This window comes from Dermacentor silvarum, chromosome 7 (assembly GCF_013339745.2).
Source record: "Dermacentor silvarum isolate Dsil-2018 chromosome 7, BIME_Dsil_1.4, whole genome shotgun sequence".
In the NCBI taxonomy this organism is placed as follows: Eukaryota; Metazoa; Arthropoda; class Arachnida; order Ixodida; family Ixodidae; genus Dermacentor; species Dermacentor silvarum.
Genome location: NC_051160.1, coordinates 9,998,897 through 10,022,535, shown reverse-complemented (window position 1 = coordinate 10,022,535; position 23,639 = coordinate 9,998,897). Strand labels below are relative to the sequence as shown.

General features: G+C 47.2%; 1 protein-coding gene, 1 non-coding gene and 1 pseudogene across 2 annotated transcripts in view; all 3 read left to right on the top strand.

The window, feature by feature from the left end:
• Nucleotides 1-9,860, top strand: part of LOC119457536 (rho-related GTP-binding protein RhoU-like) — a 115,748-nt gene extending 105,888 nt beyond the window's left edge. The window contains exons 3-4 of the mRNA XM_037719137.2: nt 1,426-1,614; nt 2,680-9,860. Of these exons, the coding sequence (XP_037575065.1) occupies nt 1,426-1,614; nt 2,680-3,036 (546 nt within the window). The 3' untranslated portion in view covers nt 3,037-9,860. The remainder of the gene's footprint in view (nt 1-1,425; nt 1,615-2,679) is intronic.
• An 11,516-nt stretch (nt 9,861-21,376) lies between these two features.
• LOC119459785 (U2 spliceosomal RNA) lies at nt 21,377-21,533 on the top strand (annotated as a pseudogene).
• Nucleotides 21,534-22,956: 1,423 nt separating this feature from the next.
• Trnat-cgu (transfer RNA threonine (anticodon CGU)) lies at nt 22,957-23,028 on the top strand. Its single transcript has one exon. It is a non-coding gene; the product is annotated as a tRNA-Thr (tRNA).
• Nucleotides 23,029-23,639: the final 611 nt, after the last annotated feature.

Below are 23,639 nucleotides of genomic sequence, written 5' to 3'. Positions count from 1 at the left end.
AAAAGTCGCGCGGTTAGTGCGAAATGCATCTTTTTTCGACTCTTTCTATGTCGTCTTGCGCGTTTGCCACGATCTTTATTTACTTTCCTATCGGGCAACTCTTGCATGAGTTTTGGGGGGATCTGCCTGCTCGTTTGCCACGATCTTTATTTACTTTCCTATCGCGCAACTCTTGCACGAGTTTTGGGGGGATCTGCCTGCATACGCCTCAGTGCAAAAAAAAATTGTATTGAATAAATTGCCTGCTTGTTTTCCCGCTCTTGTGATGGAATATAGATAACCCCTCACGTGAAACCCTGTCTGCAGGGGCCTTGAGGTATTGTAAGTAAATAAATACCACAGCAGCAAGCTTTAGTTCGCCTGGGCAGCCTGTGGACGATGTCGTGCGCATCGCTAAGAATGTTTTTGAGAAGGCAGTGATTGTTTAAGGAGCAAGCAAGCAAGCAAGATGGCAGTATTCCTTGTGACAGAGCTACCGCCGTCGCAGTAAACGAGTTCGAATCATCCGGAGAAGCGCTGGAGTCTGCTTATTTCTTTACTTAGCTTCTTTTATAGTGTACTGTGTTTCTTCGCGCTCTAGCTTCGATTGTACAGCCTGAACTTTCCCTCACTTTAAGGTTCAATGGGGTTTCAACTCGGGCTATAGTAGTTGTTAGGATGTCATTCATGTGCGACCCTTTCCTTGTCACGTATTCGACGTCCTCTCGAGAACGATAAACAGTCGACACATTACGCAACCTGTTCGTCCTTGTCCTTGTTTGTCCTTTCATGACTTTAAGTAAGGCGCGAACTGCAACGGGAAAAAAAAAGGCTAGTTTCATACAGTGTATGCATAAAACTCACCGTGTAAAATTTGTCGTTTGAAATACGCGTGGATGCGACACGAAAGGCTCGCAAATGTATATCCCATTCGAGGCACGTCGGTATCAGATATGTCTGATACCGAAACTGAAAAAAAAAAAGAAAGAAAACGAGAAGCGACCCTTGAAACTGGTTCTGTAGCACATATTTATTTATTTTACGTGCTTTCAATGCCTAGTAGGCACAACAGAAAGGAGTGGTGAAAATATAGGATATTTTCAGTATAAGACAAGAATGAGAAAATTAAACTATAAGGCACTTTGGCGATCTTGAAGTTAGTGTGTCACAGATGGAGACTGTGGAGGCGGGAAGGCGGTTCCATTCATTGGCGGTTTTTGGCAAAAAGGAAGAGTGGCACAAATTAGTTGACAAGATGTCACTTCAATTTTTTGTTGATGGGCGATGCGAGATGAGATGCAACAGGACTCGTTTACTACCAGTTTAGCCAAAGTGAAACTTCGTTGCAGTTCGCCTTTTTTTCCCCGATAACAGAAGGGCCGCTGTGCTCCCGGTGTACTGACTGCCCCGTCGTTCTTCTTTTTCTCTCGGTGTGCTGTGGTGCAGGACGACTTCGACTCGCTGCGGCCCCTGTGCTACCCGAACGCGGCGGTGTTGCTGCTCTGCTTCTCGGTGGTGTGCCCCACCTCGTTCCAGAACGCGTCGCAGAAGTGGCTGCCCGAGCTGAGGCGGCACTGTCCCGACGCACCCATCGTGCTCGTCGGAACCCAGTGTGACCTGCGCTCGGACGTCAAGGTGAGCGTAAGCGACGTGGGCATACGAGGTTGAAGCCGATTGCAACGAACCCGGGTACAGCGAACCCAGCTACAGCGAATTAGCGAATTACGCTCTGCATCGAACTTGCGAAACCTATTTACCGATACAGATGCAGAATAAATTCTTAAAACGACCTGGACATTGCATAGTTTCAAACGTTTGGGGAATCAGGAATTGGAGCTCTTAAAGAACACTAAAGAGAAAAACTAAATAAGTTTAGACAGATAAAGTATTCTTTCAAGAATCTATTATCGTTAGCCTCGTTTTAGTAAACTGATTGTTAGAAGAGAAAGTGAAGGTCGAAGTTCAGATCTGTCTTTTAATTTCGCGCCGAAACTTTAGCGCTGGTGCGTCGCGTGACGTCACGGATTTCAGTGTGCTTTTTTTTTTTATTTGCTTGGTTGTGTGCACAAAATCATCAAACTCCCTAAATTCAGTCTTTGGCTTTTCTGGAAAGCCATATAGTCGATCCCTACCGCAAAAAAAAAAAAAAGATTAAATGCGGCACGAGCAGATGTTGTCCAAATTCATGACGTCACGTCGCGGTGTGATCTATAGTGTGGGAGCTTCACGGCGGCGGCGCCACCAGTCTTTTCGTATTTTGCGTCTTTTCTGGTATACTGAGCCGTCGTATACAGTGGCTTTTTTCGTACTGTGAAAGCGTAAATTACTAGTACAGCTGAAATAATAATCATTCACTGACAGAGAGTGTACCACAGTTCGCTGATTAGGGAACAGCTCATATAACCTCTTAGAACAGCTCAATGTGTTACCTTTGCATTGTGTCCTCGTTTCTTGCGTGTGCGACCTGCAGTTTCATAATGAATAGCTACCAACTCGCCAAACTTTCAGTACTTTTACAGCTCATATAATATTTGTCTTTATAAAGTGTCCCTCCAAAGCTGACCTATAACTGGAACCTTGAATATGTGCCTCGCTTAAAGCCTAGCAGGTGTTCACGTTATGCCTCGCTCTAACTTAAGCCTAGCAGGTATCCACGTTATTCGCTAAACCTCGCGTCACCTTCCACTTGCTTCACCGCAGGTGCTCATCGAGCTTGCCCGCTACGGCGAGGAACCCGTGCCAGAGTCCGCGGCGCGGCACGCCGCCCACCGCATGGGGGCGCTGGCCTACGTCGAGTGCTCGGCGCTCACGCAGAAGAATCTCAAGGAGGTCTTCGACACGGCCATTGTCGCAGCGCTGCGTCGGAACAGCCCGGGACTCGTGGGCAAGGGCTTCCACCTGCTGTCCACCAGGTCACCGGGTTCCAGGAGCAACGGCACGGGACAGTTCACCAACGGCTTCGTGCCGTTTCCCCGGAGACGCGCCATGTCGCTAGACCGCCGAACCCGGGACGACGGCAAGAAGACAGGCTGGAAGAAGCTGTGCTGCTTCATCTGAGGTGTTTGTGCGTACGCTTGTGTGTGTGTGTGTGTATGTGATGCGTGTAGCTGAGTGGCGGTTCCTGTAATACGGTGCGGAGACCTCGACCAGAAATCTATTCCGTCGGACACGGGGTCTCCATCGTAGCGCTGTGTGAGTCACGTGCAAGTGCGCCGTGGTGTCGATTCTTTGCGCAGCCACGGGTTTCTGCTCGTTTCTACGAGTGATACAACCAACGTGGCAGGAAAGACAAGTCTCAGGGTTGAAGTCAAGACCATCACTGGCGATGAGGCGCCGCTTGAGGACTGAAGAGCTATATGGAGCCAGTCCGCTCTCGCCGACGCTGGAAGTGACTTCGTGAAGGCGTGTGGTCGCGTTGTGCGGACGCTTTAGGACCGGCACATCATCGCCGTGGACAGTCGCTCATTGTGGTTTCTGGTCGTTTCGACGAGAGTTGTCCAGGATAGACAAGGGTCTCAGGGGTGAAGTGAAGATGACGGCGGCGACCGGAGAAAGAAAGGCTGTGTACTGCAGCTACATGTATAGCCGAGTCGGTTCTCACTTCCGTTTTTTACGAAAGTTTTCGCGATGCTCTTCTGGATAAGCGGCGCCGCCGACAGGTGTTTCTGGTTTCGTAATCTGGCTTCCGGTAATCGGAGCAGAGGAGTCTTTGCGCCTCCGATTGCGTGCTTCCAGCCAGATGGCGCCGGCGTGAACGGACATGATTGTGACCACATGTTCGCCGACTCGCCACGGCGAACCGTCGCTATCGCGACGCTTTTTCTGTCGAGGTTTATTGTCCGTGAACTGGCTAGGAGTACGTGAGAGCGACAAGAATGACAAACAAGAAAAGTAAAGGAAGAAGGCTTTACGTAACCTGTCCCTATCTGGCATGGGCCGTCTAGTAATGTGATCGTCGGACGCATTCGACGCCGAGTGTGTATACCTGTCACTACCGAGCCGTACCGAGCTTCAAGCACGTGCGCAGAGTCACGCTTCATCTCTGAGTGTTTTTAATGGGAGGTGATTATTCTTGAGCGTTTGCAATGGCTGCACATGTCAGGACAATTGGTGTGGAACGTCCAGTCAGAATAACACCTCATCCTCTATGAGGGCAATTTCCAACTGTGCAGACTGTGCTTTTTCGTTGACAGCGGTGACTGTTTGGTTTGGTGACTGTTTCATCGGCTCGTGATGACAGTGGTCATTTTTCATAGTGGTGCTGCGAAGTGACGGGTGAAGACTGTACAAATCTCCTCGCCCAGACATCAAAATAGAATATTGTTTTATTTTTTTCAGCATGTCCGTAAACAGAGTTCACGGAATACGGGAACACCGGATGCCTCAATGGTGGCAGCAGTAGAGCTAGCGCCATCTTGTGATGCTCTCTTCAAACACGACGCCTTGGAAGCGTTTTTGTGTTGGGTCAGTGCTCTAGCATAAAGGAAATAAGAAAGAAATTCACTATACGTTAACGATTGCTGTTGCTGACGCCTCTGCACCACCAGTTAAGTAGAACGTGATCGCAACAACTGTAGTTCTGTTCGCTGCATTTGACGTCAATGTCACAAGGCACCACCGTTCCTGCGCACGTCTGCCTTGCCGGTGTTCTGGCATTCCGTGAACTGTGATACTCTTATGGGCAGCGTAAACACTCTTGTTTGAGTTTCATCTTTGCATTCGTGTCTGCGGAAACACCATCTCTGAAACGCCGGGCGAGGTTTGAAGCGCCCCCGTGAGTGCAGTTTTTTCTTTTTTTTTTTTTTTTTTAACAAGGCGCTCCAGTCAACAGTTCCTCCATCATCGAGCGTCAGGCACCTGTCTAGCACGTCATCTGTACTGTGTATACCGTCTGGTCTCGCGCATGCTCTGGTCACGGTGTTCGGTCTAACTGAGCTTGGCAGACGGTGACGATAACTCCAGCGATAACTGTGCGATCCGGCGACCGCGCGCGCGGCATTGCGATAAGGCTCCGAACGTCCAGCTAAATGGGTCGAGATTCCGTTATCTTGCTGCCTGTCTTGGAGACAGCGCTGATTGAGACACTGATAGTTTTCAACTATTGTGTCAGATTGCCGTCTCCGAAAAGTTGATTATCCTTTATTTGTGTATATTAACTCTTTCTCAATTACTGCTTGCCCTCAAATACATAGTAAGCCCCTTCGAAACAGACTCTGCGCTGTTTTCCCGGTGATGAGAACATTTTTTTTTTTTTTCTGCTGTGTGCACACGTTTGTAATGCACATTACGCCCGATCCGTCGCACTGGTTTCCGCAGTTTTTGATCTCGTGAGTTTATCAGGTCGTTTAGTAAGAGTGCTGTTGGTGCTCATTTAATATCTGCGTTGTTATCTCCGCGCCTGTCTTTGCAAGCCATAGGAAATCAAGTTTCCTTCAGGCAGTTCATGCGCAAACGATCATGTGACCGGAGAGCACCGATTGAGTGAGTGATCCCCTAAACCCCGGCATTGCACTGCCGGTTCGTGTGCGTACAGTGTGGTTCATTCTTCAAGGGCACACTGACATGATAATGTCATTGTGCACTTCAGTCCAGTACTAAGAGAACACCCAATTAGTATTCAGTGCATCATAGCTTGAACATTTATTACAAAGTTGTGGAAACAAAGTGCATGATGCGACACGTTAAGTAGACATCTACTAATAAACAGGTTTTTCTGCGTGCCTTCGTACTTTTCAAAACTGGACAGTAATGGGTGCCGAGATACTAACTAGATGTACTTTTTAAGAATGTACCATGCCGTACAACGGTAGACATTACAACTGTCATTAGCGAAGGAGTGTTCGCTGGGGAACTCTCCCTGACACCGTGATTATCAAATTTTGCAGTCACGTCACTCTGACGTCGAGAATTATGTACAGTATAAATCGTCAGAGTGCTGTGGCAGTGTAGTGGAACTGACAGCATCCGCTGTCGTCTCCGAACGATTCTAAGTGATGCCTGTGGCCGAGATGTGACCCCAAATGACATTGTAAACGAGGCCGCGTCCTGCGAAGTTGAAGCCGTGCACGGAATTGTAAGCAACGACCGTGTACAGCGGAGTGCTGAATTGCGTGATGTGATGTGGGAGCTCGGATGTTCAAGTTGTGTACATAAATTATTGTCGCAGCACAACACCTTTGAAGTTGGTGACGCCGGTCACACAGTCTGTTTCAGCTAAGCGTAACGGTTCCTACGCTAAAGCAACACGCAGTAAAACGTCTGCGCATAATAGCCACCTAAAAGCGCGTATTGAGGACCGCCTACCGCTACCCTCTCCCTCATTTGAAGGAGAAAAGAAAGAAAATTATTTTAGAGCTATATGACCGCATATAAATGACGGTACGAATCGCGGCGTTATTTGCTCATGCTTATTTATTTTTGTATGATAACGTTACTTCTATTTGGGAAACGGCGACAGTTGCGGAGACATTACGGAGCTTCGAGACCAATCACAGTCTATGCATCGCTCATTCAGTTGTTCTTGACATTGGGCCTGTATTTAAAAAAAAAAACTACTTTTAACAGTCTGCACCTCCACTTAACCGCAACTTGAACGCAACTGTTTGGTGCAATCACAGAACAATCTTTCTGTAACTGTGCAGCGGTTTGTAATACGAGTTTTTTAGCTTCCCACATCTCGCCTTTCCCGAGAATGTAGTATAGCTCACCCCGCAAACTGTGTTCTGGTGACAAGCGCCAAAACCAAACGAAGCAAACAAACTGTCTACTATACTGTGCCAACATTCTCTGTTGTGTAGTAACGTTGCCCCGTAGAAACACCGCCAAATAGACTGTGTTCAAACAGCGTTATTTGCAAATCCAAGGAAATCGCTCAGATGCAAAATATACATGCGAAAGTTGCATCAACAAACAGCCTTAAGCAGTGTGCCAAGCGTAACTGAGAAAGAAAGCCTGTATTTTCGCTTACTTATCAGCAAGGGAGACTCGTCTCCTGCAGGAGATAATCATTCTTCTTCACCGCCTGTTCAGAAGTCTTTACATATATATAGCAGACACCAGGCCCCTCAGAAAACCAGTTTACATCAGCCACTGGCGAGTTTTTGGGAACGGCCTGCCACCGATTCAATCACAATCAAACTGCTGGGCAGGACGGGGGTACGAAAGTTTAGCTGGAAAACCTCCTCACTGTGAAGCTGAACATGATCTTGTGAGCATCCCAGTGACAACACTGTGAGTTGGGTGCCCGATATAAACGTTCGTGCCAAGACTGATAAGCATGACTACTGTTTATGACAACGCTCAAAACCGGAGGTATGCGAGCTTCGAGCGACAGAACACTAACGCCTGAGTCGTCTCTCCACTCGTCAGCAAAGCACGTCGGCTTTGTGTGTCCTTCCCGGCCCTGTATAGCTGTATCGGAGTAACTTCCGTCATCTAAAACAAAACTGACTACATTTCTCTCCTACTGAGGAGTTTTAGCATACCGTAATTGCTTGGCGACTTGGAGCGTGTACACGTAACTGCACGCCTAAGATGGGCACTGTTTATCACCCCAATGATCACTAGCTGTGGCGTACACGGCTCGTGAAATATAGATATAGTAACGGTGCACGTAACAACGTCGTTTTCTTGCTACGGCGACCTAAAACTTCATGGTAAAAAAATCATGGCACACCGCAATGAAGTAATGACTTTGCAATCGTAGGCCGGCGACGAACATGCGTGAGTCGGCGTATGTTGCTAGTAGGCTTTAAAGCACGCAGCGAACATATAGTTGCAGCGTAATTACCCTGCGCTAAAACTCCCTAACGTCAATGTCATCGCGCGTGTAAGGTTTGTTTTTGTAAGTGTGACGCACTTGCTTCTTTCTTGTTATCGCACTGCAATGCACCTTTTTCTTTTGTTGCTGTCCATGCTGTACACATTGTTGTTATCGCTGTGCGTCATTAAAGCGCACGCACTTGGCTTTCTTGATTATTTTTAGCTTGTTCTTATAGCGCGTTATCCACCAGTGCCCCCCTCCCTCAACCTCCATCAGCCTTTGCGATAGCGCAGGTTGCGATCGGAGGGGCGCCCCCTACACCAAGAAATCGAAAGACATATCAGTTTTTTGCCTCGCGCTTTAGACCCTTCGCTGAGTTTGAAGCCCTGGATTGGTGTCTTAGCGTGAAGCGTTGTCTCCATACCTTATTGTCTTTTTCTGTTTGTGCCGTTTTCTTTACTCTGTCCTAACCATCCTCCCCCTATTCACTGATAATAGCGCGAAAGCGCCGATCTGTGCAGTTGCCCCTAAATGTTCTTGAACCATGCTCGAGACAATCGTCAGAGTTAGTGCTTTGACGATTCATTCTTCCCTGCACTAGGCGTAATTAGAGAGTTTTAGCGGACCAATAGCGTAGTAGTGGTGCGGTCTATACATGTTATATCGAGGCCATATCAAGGCACCCTACTGTAACCTAATTTGATTGAGCGACCGATGAAACTCTTTTCGAATGTGAAACCCCAAGTATTTCAGCATCGACGCATGTTGGGACGAATGGAACAATTAAATAGAGTCTTCATTCAGGCGGAAAAGATAAGATCTTGACAGATATATCGATGTCGTGATCGAGGCTCTCAGCGTCAGGCGTAGATGACATATCTATACATATATCCATAGATACTACTGGTAGGTCTATCTATAGATACATTTATAGATATTACCTATAGACTAACAGCTGTCTAGCGGTAGTACCGGTATGTTGATATCTTATGCACGTGGTTTGCGCTGCGACGCAAGCAGGCCTGAAGAGTTTCGAGAAATGTTGAGCGGCTTCAAGTTTCGCTTATTTCAGTGCAATGTACCTGTAGAATATGCCACATTTGTTGACAAATAACAGCTTTTGATTGCTTAGACAGTAGTTCGAATGCTACTGTTATTTATTACACTTTTAACTTTGATTTCGAGTTATAGAACGGGAAGTGCACAGAGAAAACTGAAATATACGCGGTAGACAAATTCGTTATGTCATCATGCGCTGAATTAGCTGAATGATTTAGCATGGTCGTGTTTTAACAGACTGATATGCGCAGAAGATTGCGAAACGCAGCGCGCCGAGAACTTCGACAAAAAAATAAAATAAAACACTACTACGGACCTAAAAATCTTAAACCTACATTAGGGAGTTTTAGATATATTGGAACTCCCTTTAACGTAGTCTATCGTTCCTACGCGTAAAAGAATCCAGACAGGCTCCGGGTTTGCGCACGCGTGCTGCCAATGACTCCGATCTCTTCGCTACGCTAAGCCGCTTGAGTCCCGTGTTTCTAAAACTCCCTAACATCATTCGCATGACGTGGTTCCTCCGAAAACGCCTTGAGGTCGAAGAGTTCATTTAAAATGCGAATTTGAAAACAAATTGATGTGATGAATAATAAAGCAAGTGTACATGGTGCTGATTACAACTTTGCGACAGAGGAATACCGAGCGAAGTTTCTCTAAAACTTCCTAATTTCGTGTGCGTAATGCGATTCCTCTGATATCCTCTTGAGGTCGAAAAGTAGCTTCAAATGGTGAAGTGTAGCATGATGTCAAAAAGAAAAAGTAAATGTACCGAAAAACGCGCATACGTTCATCCTGTGGCTTACGTATTCTTTTTCCGTATTCCTTTACTTTCTCCTACCTTGGTTCGTTTGTCGTTGTTTCTAGATCTTCCTGGCATGCGCTTCCAGACATCCGCGTGCACTTGTTCTTTTTTATGAATGTGACCGCTAGAGCGGCGACGTGCAAATGTTTTGTTCGAAGTGACTCGACGTAAATGACGTGTGTGATGTGGACTGTATATTCGTGTGTATGATGTGTAAATAGGATATTAATAAAGTGCGCAATTTTTAGGACAACACTGAACGTGCGTGTCTGGTCTCTCGTCATTTGGCCAAACAAATCCGTATGCGCGTGTGACGTCACGTGCTCAAGGTGAGTTCTCCTCGCGCTCAAAAAATGACACTCGCACTCAGTGGTACAAACGCATATATGGCTGAGCGCGCTCGATGAAGAGTTTTAAAGCTAACCCGTCGAGACCTGCCGGGAGCCAATTCTGCATTGTCAACGCACTATTTATGTATTTTATTTATATATTTGCACTTTTACCTATAGCGCATTGTGGCACTATAACAGATGGTGTCGAAATACGTGCCTCTGCGACCGTTGGCTCCGAGTAACCGAAACAGTTCTCGAAGGCTACGTTTTTGCAGGCTGCACACGTCAGAAGTGATTACGGGGCTGGAACCACGTCATAGCCGCCATGATTTATACATCAGCTTTTCCGAAAAAGCGCGCGAAAAACGTGCCACTGAGTCGGACCCGAGGAGCTAGATACAGTCGAACACGGATATATCGAATCTCAAGAGGATCACAAGAAAGTTCGATATAAAGATACATAGGTAATTCGATAAATAAAATAAACATCTTATACAAAAAATTTAAGGGGATTTTACTGCAGTTCCTTATACAAAATAATTTGTTATATGCGAGTTCGATATATCCGGGTTCGACTGTATTAAGTAACAACAAACAACCAAGCCAAAGAAAGCACAAAGGAATTTGTTCCTATTGTGCATAACTAATTAAAAATGGCCGTTAGATTTACGATGAGAGCCATATGCTAAATAAACAAAACAAAAAACATGAAAGCAGAAGAACTGAACTTTTGCCGCCCGTGGTAGCCCAACCCTTAACCTTCCAGACGACACGTTCTATCCATTGGAGAGCCTCAGCTTGTTTGTATACATATTAGCCTTCACGCAATACCGTGTCACCGGAGGCGTAAAAGTGGGCCACCTAGAGCAGCCATCTTGATGACGCCATCTTGCGGCGCGGAGTTCAACAAGACCGGAACAGAGCTCTCATGGCAGCGACCAATCGTATTGTTATGGTGAGGAAAGAAAACAATGTCGACGACGAAGTGGCAACAGCCTCTCTGGATTCTCTGCTGCGGTTTATGTATCTCTTGTAAATACATCGTGTAAATAGTTTTGTACCCGTGACATTTGGTGGAGCTGCGGAGTCCGCGTCTTCGGCACGGAGCTGCGCAGCGGCCGTCTCACCCAGCGTCGGAACATGCATCCGCAGCGGACGGCACCGCGCCTGCAGCTGCATTGCCGACATTGTCTTCTTTCCTCACCGTATCAATATTCTTCTTATCTGCTCGCGTAAAGCGTCGGCGGTGACAGAGTCCTTAACATGCATTCTTTCTATTTTTCTTAACGGGAACACACACACAAAGTACAATTTCTAAGACGACGTGGCGAGACATGGTATCACAAGATGTCGCTACCGGCGCTCTTATCGCCGTCCACGTCTCCAGCAGCCCCGATATCCTCTAAAGGACAATACGCACGACGGACAAGCTAAAACAGCGTACGCAGAAAAACGTTACGCTCTTAGTCTGTCAGCAATCTCACTTCTAAAACAGCGTAACCACGGCGAACTCATTAGGTCGTCTCAGCGGCATCACTCCGTAATTAACCTCCTCGGTCCTGGTCCGGGATCACCGGGAGTCTGGGCGACCGATTGGTCGAAGGTTCGTTATTAATAGCAGCTGCCACGGATTTGCTTCGAAACGTGACCAGCTGCCTCGGTATATGGGGGCACTAGCAAAGAAAAAGGGAGTCGACGAAAATAAACAGCTCTCACGTGACACGGAGACTAGCTGCGATTCACGAACGCACGCGCACGGACGGACTGATGGACAGTAGTACAGTGGCATCCTTATCGAGGCATGACCCCTGATGCGTATACCGTACATGCCCACGTAATACGTGCGCTTCTTTTTTCCCGAATGAAGAATCTAATTTCGCTTGCTTGCGTGGGTGAGTAATTGACTATCTATATCTATCTCTCTATAATATACATATATATATATATATATATATATATACTTAAAATAATTTTAAATTAATTTAAAATATACTGTAAATTATTTTACAGTATATATATATATATATATATATATATATGTCTATTCTCTTCTCTGTCCATCTATATCAATATCTGTCTTCATATCTATCTGTCTATATATCTCTGTCTGTCTCTCCGTCCGTCCGTACCTGCGTCCGTCTGTCTGTCGAGCAAGATATATACTCAGCCATACAATAAATCATTGTATCGTCCCAGTAGGTGCATATCAACCTCAAGAAAAAAATTGCTCAATGAGACGTGGGCAAAAGCCAGCCAAAGGAACGCTACGGACGAGCGTCGATTTCCTCGAAGAAAGCGCCCCTGTAGCATAATCCGTCTCTGTCGTTACCGCCTTTCCTTTTGCCATCCGCGTTTCACTGCGCAGTTTTCACTCGGAATTACATCTACAGAGGTAGTTTCTCGAGCAAAGATGGAGTAACGTGCGACTCTTATCATTAAGGGAGGGCGCTATACGCAGCTCTATGTGCGGTATATATATGTATAACCTTGCGCGGCCGAATCGTGCCCACGCGTTCGCGCAAAACCACGGAGTCACGTGCCTTGCAGAAGACCGCACACGGTGATTTCGACTTCCTATGTGTCATCACTAAGACGCCGAAAGTGAAAAGCAGAACAAGAGGTTATAAAGAAAGAAATCGGAACACGATGCCAGTACACAAAACGTGAGGTTCGCTCTGAAAAATGAACTCACGTCCGGCGGCGGCGTTTGCCAAAGCGGGATGTAAAAACGCGCGCAACATGTGCGCACGTCAGTGCGGCAGACCGCCCCATCTATTACTATTCGGAGGGTCGAGACCACTACGTGCGCGATCAGTGATTAACTTCGAATGTATAGGCTCGGAGATGAGCTGTGTCTTTTTTTTTTTTTTTCTTTTTGTGCAATGACTGGTTGCTTGACCTCCATTTAGTTTTAATTTATGGCCTACTACAACCCGCGCGTCCGACGAACCTGTTTGCTTCGTTTTCTTACGAACCCATTCATTAGAATGCGTGTGCACGTAATAGTCGATCTATAATACCGCGGTGTACGTATAGAGAACGCTTCCTGGTGGCAGGTTCGATTTCTCTTTTCAATCAGCGCACTTTTGTTTAAATTGATTATTAAATTGCAGGGATTTACGAGCCAAACCCACAATCTGATTATCAGGCACGCTGCAGTGAGGTGAGACTCCGGATTAATTTTGACTGCCTGGGGTTCTTTAACGTGCACCCAATGCAGGGTATGCAAGAGGGTGTTTTGCTCTCTACCCCCACCGGAATGCGGCCGCCGCTGCCGGGATCGAACCCGCGACCTCGCCCTCAACAGTGCAACGGCATAGTCACAGTGCTACCGCGGCGGACCCATTCATGTTTAAAACTTAGGCCGAATGAAGGCGTATGGAGTGCAGTGAAGCATGCATTCGCGAGCTTCTTTTGCTCGGCTTTCTTTTTACGCAGCATTTCCGCTCTTACACAGAAGCATGTGTTTGCGGCCGCGCCATACCAGATATACTTTAATGCTTTGTCATACACAGGTGCATAGTAGGTGGTGTGGAGTATGTCCGCTCCAAATGTCGACGGAAATTATTTTTGAGACGACATTTGAATGCTACACTGTACCATAATTTACACCGTTTAAAGTGAATAAGGGTGTAAATTCTTTCACAGTGTATATAAAGAAGTTAGGAAATTTGTAGGCGCAAGTTGGCATCAGCTAGCGCAAGACAGGGGTACTTGGACATCGCGGGGAGAGGCCTTCGTCCTGCAGGGGACATAAATAGATGATGGTGATGATGATGATGATAGAGCAGTTAATCTTATAGAAGGTGTCGGAGACGTCCAGGGTGACAGACGCATGACCAAAGTTGGAATACTGGGGGGCGTGTTGTGTGAAAGTGCCGAAAAATCCTCATGACGAAAAGACAGTGCGAGAAAAAACGAGACAGCGCTGACTTTCTTTGGTGCTCAGGACCCTCAGGACCGGAAGGCTTCAAATGAAATTATTAATATACGGTTTGTTAGCCTTGAGTCAAATCACCGTGCCCTCTTTTGGTCATTGTGTGCACTAAGAAGAGAGAGAGAGAGATAGAGAGGAAAAAAAGACCCAGGCTATTTAATAGGTCGGCCTACCCGTTCACCAATACACGGTGCTCATGCTCGATACACATTCATTTTACAAGCCTAAGATAAAGCGTTAGTGAATGACCGAAGCTCCAAGAGTGCCAGCGGTCGACGTGAGCATCAGCAGGAACGTGAGTGCCAGTTAACGCGAGTACGAACAAAACACCAGTGACGATTTTAAGTAGACGTGAGCACGGGAGCGCAAACGGGCATATCCGATATTCTATAGTTGAAACTAAGAAAGAAAAATGGAGCTGGGCAGGCGTAGGGTAGATAACCGTTGGACCATTAATAGTTACAGAATAAGTGCCAAGGGAAGGTAAGCGCAGTCGAGGACGGCAGAAAATTAGGTGCGGTTATGAAATTAGGAACTTTGCAGGCGCAAGCTGGCATTAGCTAGCGCAAGACAGGGGCGATTGGAAATCGCTGGGAGAGGGAAAACACGTGGGTGAGTGAGTGTCATTCGCGAGTATCGGTTTATTATGCCGATCTATGTGGCGGGCTATACACGAATGAACGCAGTATACTGCTGCCATCCTCCCTCCGCACGTATAACAAGTCATGCGCATGCGCGCGAGCAAAAGGCGCCGCAAGACGTCCTGACCTGAATCCTAATGAAACGTAGCCACTAACCTTACGGGCGTCGGCGTCAGTGTGGGAAATAGCTTTTCGGCCGCCGCCTTTAACGCTGTTTGCTTCTTCGCCTTACTTTGCCGAACCCCCCCCTCCCCCTCCCACCACTTCTTTTTTCGCTCTTCTAAGCGTTCGGTCCCTTTCTATTTGTCTTCCTTAGACGCGAGAGCACGATGTATATGTGCTCGCTTTACTCCAAGTCTTTCCAATTCCGTGCAGTACCGCGCCTCAGCCAACCAGAGAAGACAACCTTTGAAGAAGAGCTTTAACCCAAACTCCTCCTCTAATCACCCTTCCGCGCGACGCCTATATATACTGAATGGAATTGTGTCACGAAATGGATTAGTAGCGTACAATGGGCGTACCCTGCCTCCTTTAAAGGGACTGACAACCGATATTTATGGACCCAGTTTTTTATGGAGCAACGCAAAGCTCACCCTCTGTAGTGTTTACACTTGCAGCGGTTACTTCCAAAAGTGCGTGGATATTTTGTAAGCAGAATTTTTCTATCCGAGCAGCCTCTAAAAAATTAAGAGTCCCTCCTCCAGCAACGCTGAGAAGTGATAGCGATGCCGATAGCCCGCCTCGATAATTGTGAAAGCCGCCCATCGTCCTGCTTTCACTGGAGGGAGTGCAACTGTGGTTAACCACCTATATTGTCACCTTTCCAACCACTTTTAAAGGCTAAATAGACTGGTACAATAAGTTTGCGTTGTTGTACAGACCTTTCTTATAGTTGTACCGCGTTTATTTTCCCAAGTACACGCCTACGTCAGGGCTGGCTGGCCCCTGCCGTCGTTATTCGATCGATAGACGAGCCAATTCAACTCATCGAAAACGAAGGCAGCGCCACTTTTCTACTCACTACAATCGAAAGGCTTTATCTGCACATTGTAAGTTAGAAAAACTTATAATAGAAAGAATGTCACTGCATTTCAATATTAATAAAAGGGCCAGGAACAGCGTACACTAGTAGAAGGTCACGTACGGTAGACCTCATAAGTACGTTCATGTTCTCGCCACATAGGGCGCCAAAGGCCATTTTTCGCGACTTTTAGCGAAGAATTAAAAATATAAATCCACGTTTAATGAGAAAAACAGGGCCCGTTCTAGCCAATACGATAGACGATCTTTCCATCCGCGGGGTTATCTCAATTCATCTTCTGAGTGGTTGTCTGTCCCCTTAAACTTGTCCGGTACACGAAACCGCGGCTGTCGTTATAGAGTGATCGGATATGACAAGAGCGCTATTATTACACGTATAGTTATTGCTGTACTGCACGCATTTGGCGAGACGGAGTATAGTTGCGAGAGCCGGTACGCGCAGCGCTTTTATGCACAGCAAGTGGCGAACATCGGTGGCAACGTCCTGTTTGGAAGCCACGGTGTGACGCGAAGGCGCGCTGGAAAAATAAAACAAAAAAAAAGAGAGAAAAAACGCTGGCAAAACAACTTTTCGAAGACGAGGCCTTTCCAGACACGTTCACATCGCGCCGCCAGTCAACAACAAGCGGAACGTTTACGCCCCGGTTTATTATAAATAAGCAGTCTATTGAAGACGCCAAACTAATTATGCGTGCCGAACTCTTAGTTATTTATTGCCTCTTCAGCGCCATGAGAAGAAGCATATGAGCCAATCGGGAGATATTTTAAAAAGTTAAATTTCTTAAATAATTTCGTTGTGTCCAAAAATCTACATTGCGCACCCATGGCCAAATTTGCGGGCCATGACGCGGGACGTGCTCAATAAGGTGTTGCACGGTGCACCACGCAAGCATCTTTTTTAATGGGTGCCAGGTTCGACACATAAAACACCTTTATGGGTGTAATCTGAGCTTCGTATGCTCAATAAGAGTGTTTCAGCATGCATAGCACCCATTTCAATGGGTGCATGCCAACTGGCACTTACTGAAACCTCCCTTACTAGTATACTGTGAACTTGTTTTGCTCAGTAAGTGTTTTTAACACGCAAAGCACCCTTTTCAATGAGTGGAAGAGAAGTTATGTGAACAGGGATAAAGTGGCCGACGTTCACGTGCACGTGACGTCACCCAGCGAACTCGTTAAATGCCAAGGATGACAAGGTCGCCTTTTGTACTTCAATGCATAAAACGATGTTATTGTTTGTTTTTTCTTTTTAAGAAAGTAACTGGAACGCTAATGCATTTATTCGCAAAGTTTGGGAATTATTATCTCGAAACTCGTATCATCCTGAGAATTCGTTCCAAGTGGATCCGCCTTGCGAGCTCCACGGCTAGAATTTGTAAATTGCAATATGGGCCATAATGTACTTAGTTAAAAAGTTAATTAGCGAATTTTCGTTAATTAGTCTACTATGCATTTCAGTTCTTTGTGCAAGTAATGTCCGCCTCTTCGAGTAAGCCAATTCATGAACTATAGAATTGTGCTATCTGCCACATCAAGCATTAAAACATTTTGAAAGTGTTCGCTGAAACACCCTGTATAGCAATTCAGGATTTACCACGAGAAGTTTTGTTAAGGTACATCTCAATTTATGCACAAAAGTTTTTTTTTTTTGTTCCATCCCCGCCTACACGCGTGCGGCGTTGCCGGGAGTCGACCCCGCGACCTCGTGCTCTGCAGCCGAACACGACTGCCATTCAGATACGGCCGGAGGATTCTCGTCTAATTAATTATACCGCGTACAACACCAAGGCAATCTGTCTCCAAGACGCACGGCGCAAGTCCGTTGAATCATCAGCGCACAGGCAGACAGACCGACAGACTAGACTAGACTGGAATGGACTGACTGATTTAACGTGCACCTTAATCCAAGTATAGCGTTTGTTCCATTTCACCCTCGCCGAAATGAGACCTGGAATGCTCAGCAGCAGCCACGGCCCCAACGCGGCGGGTTTTCTACAAGAGCACGTAGCATAAGCGTATAAACGAGCATGCGGTCGCGCGTGTAAAATCCACGTCAAGCAGCTGCCGTTTCTTTAGGCGAGTAGCTGCATTCATCGCCATTCGGGGCAAAACACCTGCGGTCAGCCCCTATAGCGAAGCCTTTAGAAAAAATAAAATTCTTTAAAGTTGTGTGAGACGGCGCGTACCTGTCTCGTCATTCACGATGCACCAGGAGGAGGGGGGGGGGGGGGGGAAGGGAGGAGGCTGCATCTTGCAGGAGTCGCTGCTGTAGTTAATGCGAACTCGGGAGGCTATAATAGCCTGGCCATACGCAGTGGTACGCTATATATATATATATATATATATATATATATATATATATATATATATATATATATATATATATATATATATATGCAAAATAGGAGGTAACAATGAAAGATAACTTGCTATAGTGCAAAGTTTCGCGTAACACAAAAGAAGAGAAGCATACACACACACAAAGCGCTACTTGCAACTTACGACTTATCCCCATGTGAGTGGAATAAACACGAGAGGCAAGCAAGTACAATAAGTAGAATAAGCAAAAGTACAATACCACAAGCACTAGCAATCATGCCATAGCAACCTGCCCAATATTCAACTTTAGTAAGCAAATATAGATAAGACGTACATAAAGATAATTTTCTTTATTGTTATCTGGTACATAAGCTGAAGTCGTAACAACGTTATCGCGCGTTTCTTGCGCGCACATGGCAAGAGCGAAGGTTACAAAACACGTATTAAATATTTTAATTTGATACCAAATTTAATATCGAGAAGCCGGACCTGGTGACATCGACATTACCGTGACGTCAATGACACGTAGCAAAATTTGTGGGGCCGCAACATTCATATGGGGACGGATTACTAGCGAAGCTGTTTAGGCTGCATACATTATGAAATCATTCATTTTAAGGCGAAAGCCTTAAGTGGCTCATTGCAATGGTTCATACCAAAAAAAAAAAAAAAAAAAACTCGTCGTCCGGTCCAATGGCACAAAAACTATGGCTCATACCCGCGTCGTCCCCTCCAATGGTACAAAAACTATCATCTACAGCAATGGCTTATACCCCCTAAGCAAGCAAAAAATGCAAGGCTCATCCCTCTCGTAATGCAGAGGCTACAAGCCCTCAGCAAAGTGAAGCGTACAGTGCACACATTCATAAGAATCACGCATAGAACGTTACACCTCATCATCAGGAATGGCTCATACCCCCGTAAGCATGCAAACATGCAATACCTGAAAATGAATGAAGAAACGAAAGAAAGAAAGAACGAAAGAAAGAAAAATCAAAGCCCCTTTCTTAAGGAAGGTGGCTGAACGCGAAGCTTTCTCCCATGGAAACTGAATCAAAGTCCAAAGCCAACGACCACGCAACGAACCCAAGAAATGCTGAGGGACCAGATGCGATGCATATGTGATTTGATTGCCTGTTTATGATCGTATTTTTTGAACGTTGAAGTTGAATGAAGACACACTTCGTTAAGTTGCATAGCCTTTATTTTAGATCATGTAGCTGTTGATTACACGCACACACTCACACTTTCACGGACGACTCTACACTTGCACTGTATCGCCTTGTGATCGCTGTGGTAGACGGTCAGAGGATTTGCCATCGTTACGTGATACAACCTGCTTGCAAACGTGATATCAATGCAGGAACGGTGTTGCGTCGTGGGTCTCTGTAGCGTCTTCAGTTTCAACGAGTAGCGATCTAGCACGAAACTCGATCTATTTGCCGTGCTCTTTCGCCACATCGATGCTCTAGTCACCGCACACGAGGATCGGCGTACTATGTGCCTTTAAGGTATTCATCGTTTCTGCCAGAAACGTTTCTGCCAGGAACGTTTCCGCGTCACAACGAGACGTGTTCGGTCTGATGTACACGCTGGCGATCACAAGACCAGTAGGCATCTCGACTGCACAAGCGTCTCCCACACCGTTAAGTGCTTCGGATAGATACACGGGTGCAAGTGATTCGGCTATGCTATACTCTTCGCGTACACAGCCGTTCCACCTCCACGATGGTCTACATCAGACGCTGCGGTTATCGAACGGTAACCATCCATTTCAACTCCAAGGTTCGTCCAGGTTTCAGATAAGCAGAGAAGGTCTGCCGTGCAGAGGACTTCATCGTGCGCAACGTCTTCCGCATGTTTCTGGAGAGACCTGACGTTGAGTGCACCGACAATCAGTTCTCACTCGTCTCGCGTCGGGGTCTGTATCACGGCCTTAGTCACAGTCGGCAAGTGGTGCTTGTCCAAGCGGTGGAAGTCGTCCGGCAAGTCTCGATCGCCGCTCGCGACGCCGTGGTAGAACTTGTGGTCTCCCTTCACGTTGGTCAGGTAGCGACGGTTGTCGACTTGTGGCTCCCGCAAAGACCTCCTTCGGGTCCCTCCTTCGTGCTGCTGCTCGTTCTGGTGCCACGCTTGGCACCCTCGTTTCAGGTGGTTCCGCGTCGAGTCGCTGGCGTTTGGCTGCGTTCTCCCGGTTGCGAACCTCAGGATCAGCGCGGCGACGTCGTCTGGCTTCCGTCTCTTTGATGCGCACGCTCGGATCGGATTGTCGACGGATCCGCATGGCTTCTGCATGCCGTTGCCGATACACGGGATCGGCCTTACGGGCACGATCGCGCTCGCGCTTACGTTCGCGTACGGCAGCCTCTTCTTCTGCCGTGCGCTGCACCCGCGGCCTACCCATGGTGACGGCCGGGAATGCATTGTGTGACGCGCGTAATGCAATGCAGATATATACAGTTCGTCTGAGTAGCGTGGCATTGCCGTTCCCATTGTTCTTGTCGGTACAACTGCGAATGTAAACTGTAGTGTTCTATGATACGTATGTCGTGCGCCGTAGCATGTCATATTGTGTGCGCAGATGCGCAGCCGTTGTTTTATTGTGTGCGCAGATGCGCAGATAGTTCCATTGTGTAAGTTCGCTTTCCTGCAGTGCGTTTTCGGCGCTCACGGACGAATCAGTTAGACATAGAAAGCTTCGCTTTAAAGAACAAAACAACAAAGAAAGAAAGAAAGACGGAAAGGAAGAGACAACGAAGGAAGAGACAACGAAAGAAAGAACCTCTAGGTAGTGCATTAGGTGCTCGCATGTGTCGTTGGGGAGGTCGACTTACCGCGTTATACGTTTACTTCAGACTGTGGCTCGTTATGTATTTCAAGAAGTCTTACACCTCCGATCGTATAACTTAGTCCATTACCACGTGTGCAGCAGGCTTTTGCCTTCTTGTGTTACAGGAGTGTAACATGCTGCCGAATTGTTTTTTTTTTTTTTTATGTTTCTTACGGCAACACAGTACGCCGACAATAGCGCCGCCGCGGTCACCGCACCACCGATCGCATCTGCCGCAACCCCTGCTACAGTCGCACCGGCACCTCCTTCTTTCTGGGGTTTTACGTGCCAAAACCAGTTCTGATTATGAGGCACGCCGTAGTGGAGGGCTCCGGATTAATTTTGACCACCTGGGGTTCTTTAACGTGCACTACAACGCAATCACATGGGCGTTTTCGCATTTCGCCTCCATCGAAATGCGGCCGCCGGGGCCGGGATTCGATCCCGCGACCTCGTGCTCAGCAGCGCAACGCCTTAGCTGACTGAGCCACCCCGGCGGGTCGCACCGGCACCTCCGACGCGCGTGACGTTATAACCACAGAAGCGCCGGCCACGTGCACAGGAGCCGTCGCCACACTCTTTCCCCCTCTCTTTATTCGTCAAAGGATTAAAACAAATAAAGCGCATGAAGGCCAACTTGCTACATTACTCGTAGTGCACTTTCGTATATATTTTGTTTTTCTAACAACGTCGAAATTATGTGGTTCTATTTGGACCCAAGATATTAAACTTATTTTTGGAAGCTGGCGGAGTGCTTGAAGCCTGCTTCACCTCCGCCGCGGGTCGGTCCGGCATTGCACTATCTGCGGGATCGGCCCACGCATTCCTGTCCACGCGCGGTGATACGGACATAGGCGGGCTAGGGTGGGCAGGGATGCATACATCCGATGTATGCATCCGATGTATGTATGCTAGAGGTAAACAGCGTCTTTATAAAATTTGCCATCGTCGGGTCGTGATCATCACACGCAGCCAAAAAGGCTGCGTGTGATGATGTTGCTCCTAAAAAATAAACATTGACCGACCGACCAACTGACCGACAGACTCAAAAATCCTGAAATAGGCAAATAATTCTATTCGCATTGAAATGGGGCTGGGCAGGCCACGTAATGCGCAGAGCAGATAACCGGTAGTCTATTGTAGTTACATAAATGGGTGCCGAGGGAAGGAAAACGCAGTTGAGGACGGCAGAGAAATAAATGGTGCGCTCTAGTGAATAAATTAGCAGTCACAACGTGGCATCAGTCAGAGCAGGACAGGTTAATTGGAGATCGCTGATAGAGAGGCCTTCGTCCCGGAGGCAGCGAACATAAATATAGGCTGATGATGATGGCCTTCACTTTATTTTGCAATAATCTAGCTCTAACGGCGAAATTATAAAAACTGAAGTTTTAAAAGAATGTTTTATCGGTACAAACTGACACAGTGTGCATCTTTAGTGATATCGCTTAAAAAGACGCATTCGTAACGCTGCGACTCCTACGTTGCATGCTCCCAATCGAGCGCACCGACGCAGTCCGATCGCCTGACATGTTCTGTTTTACTTTTGACGGCACCGGATAAATGCGTAGTTCGAGCGCGAAACGAAACCACCCCCAGGCCGTTCCGCTCGCTACACGAGAGCGCAACATGACGCATTCTTCGAAGCACCTGCGATGAGTCACCCTCGTTCTCGCACGCCCGTCGAGACAGACGCTCGCGTGCCTCTTGACCGAATCCGAAGTGCTCTCTGCGCTTGCTTCCTGCTTCTGCGTGTGGCGAGTGTACATGCGAGCATTCCGTTCGCGAGGATACTTTTTTTTTTTTTTGTAACTGTCCTCGATACAGTCGATGCACAGAAACGGTCGCACGCGGCTGCACTAGTTCGCGTTGATGACAGACCAGCTGATGGTCGGCTCCTGAAATGGAGACGATGTAGACGATCCAAGAATCGACGTCTTAAAGAAAATTGGGAGACGCTTAAGCTTCGCCTTTAATAGTAGAACGCGGTGGCATTCAAAGATCTCTGACATGCTTTTCACGCTTTCCGGCAACTGCAGCTTATTAGATGCGAAGCAGCTTACGGCGGGGGCTTTGTCCGTCCCTCCCGCGGCGTCCCAAATCCCCACAGCGCATGCGCGTCCTATCTCCCTTTCCTACGCTCCCACCCTTACTATCCTCTAGGATAGTAAGGGCGCTGGCTAACACTCCCAGAGTTAGTTCTAGTTGTAAAAACATAAATACCCCAGAAAGCGGATGGGAAAACGGTTCCGCGGTAGCTCAATGGTGAGAGCATCGCACGCGTAATGCGAAGACGTGGGTTCGTTCCCCACCTGCGGACAGTTGTTTTTTCATCCGATTTCATTTCCATTAATTTATCATTTGTTTAATTCAATTAGTGTGTGCAAGTAATTTCCCCTATGTTGTTCTTGGTGTCAAGAGAGAGAGTAGATTTTAATGAAGAGAAGGGAGGAGAGGTCGGCCTGGAGAGCGTGTCTCTAGCCTGCTACTCCTCACTGGGGTAAGGGGAAGTGGGTGATACAGAGAGAGGTAGGTGACAGGTGATTATGATATCGTACAAGGAGCTACTATTTACACACGTTGTCCAATACGCGGTTGTGCACTTTTCACACACTACACGCAGGAGTAGTGTTGTCCGCACAGAACGTCATCGCACAAACACATTTCGCGCACTGCACACTGCACAGGTCCTAGAGACGACCGTCTAAGCCCGTCTCACACATAAAGTTCAGAAGTGATCTTATGGTGCGCTGGGCATGATCAACGCTTCTCCATGCGCCTAAAATCTTGGCTTCCGAAAAGGGGCGGGAGTCCAAAGAGTCAACACTACGTTTTAGTGTCCTTCGCTCGGTCGCATATTGAGGGCACACGCAAAGTATGTGTTCTATTGTCTCGGGAGTGTGACAGACGCTACAATCAGGGTCTCGTTCT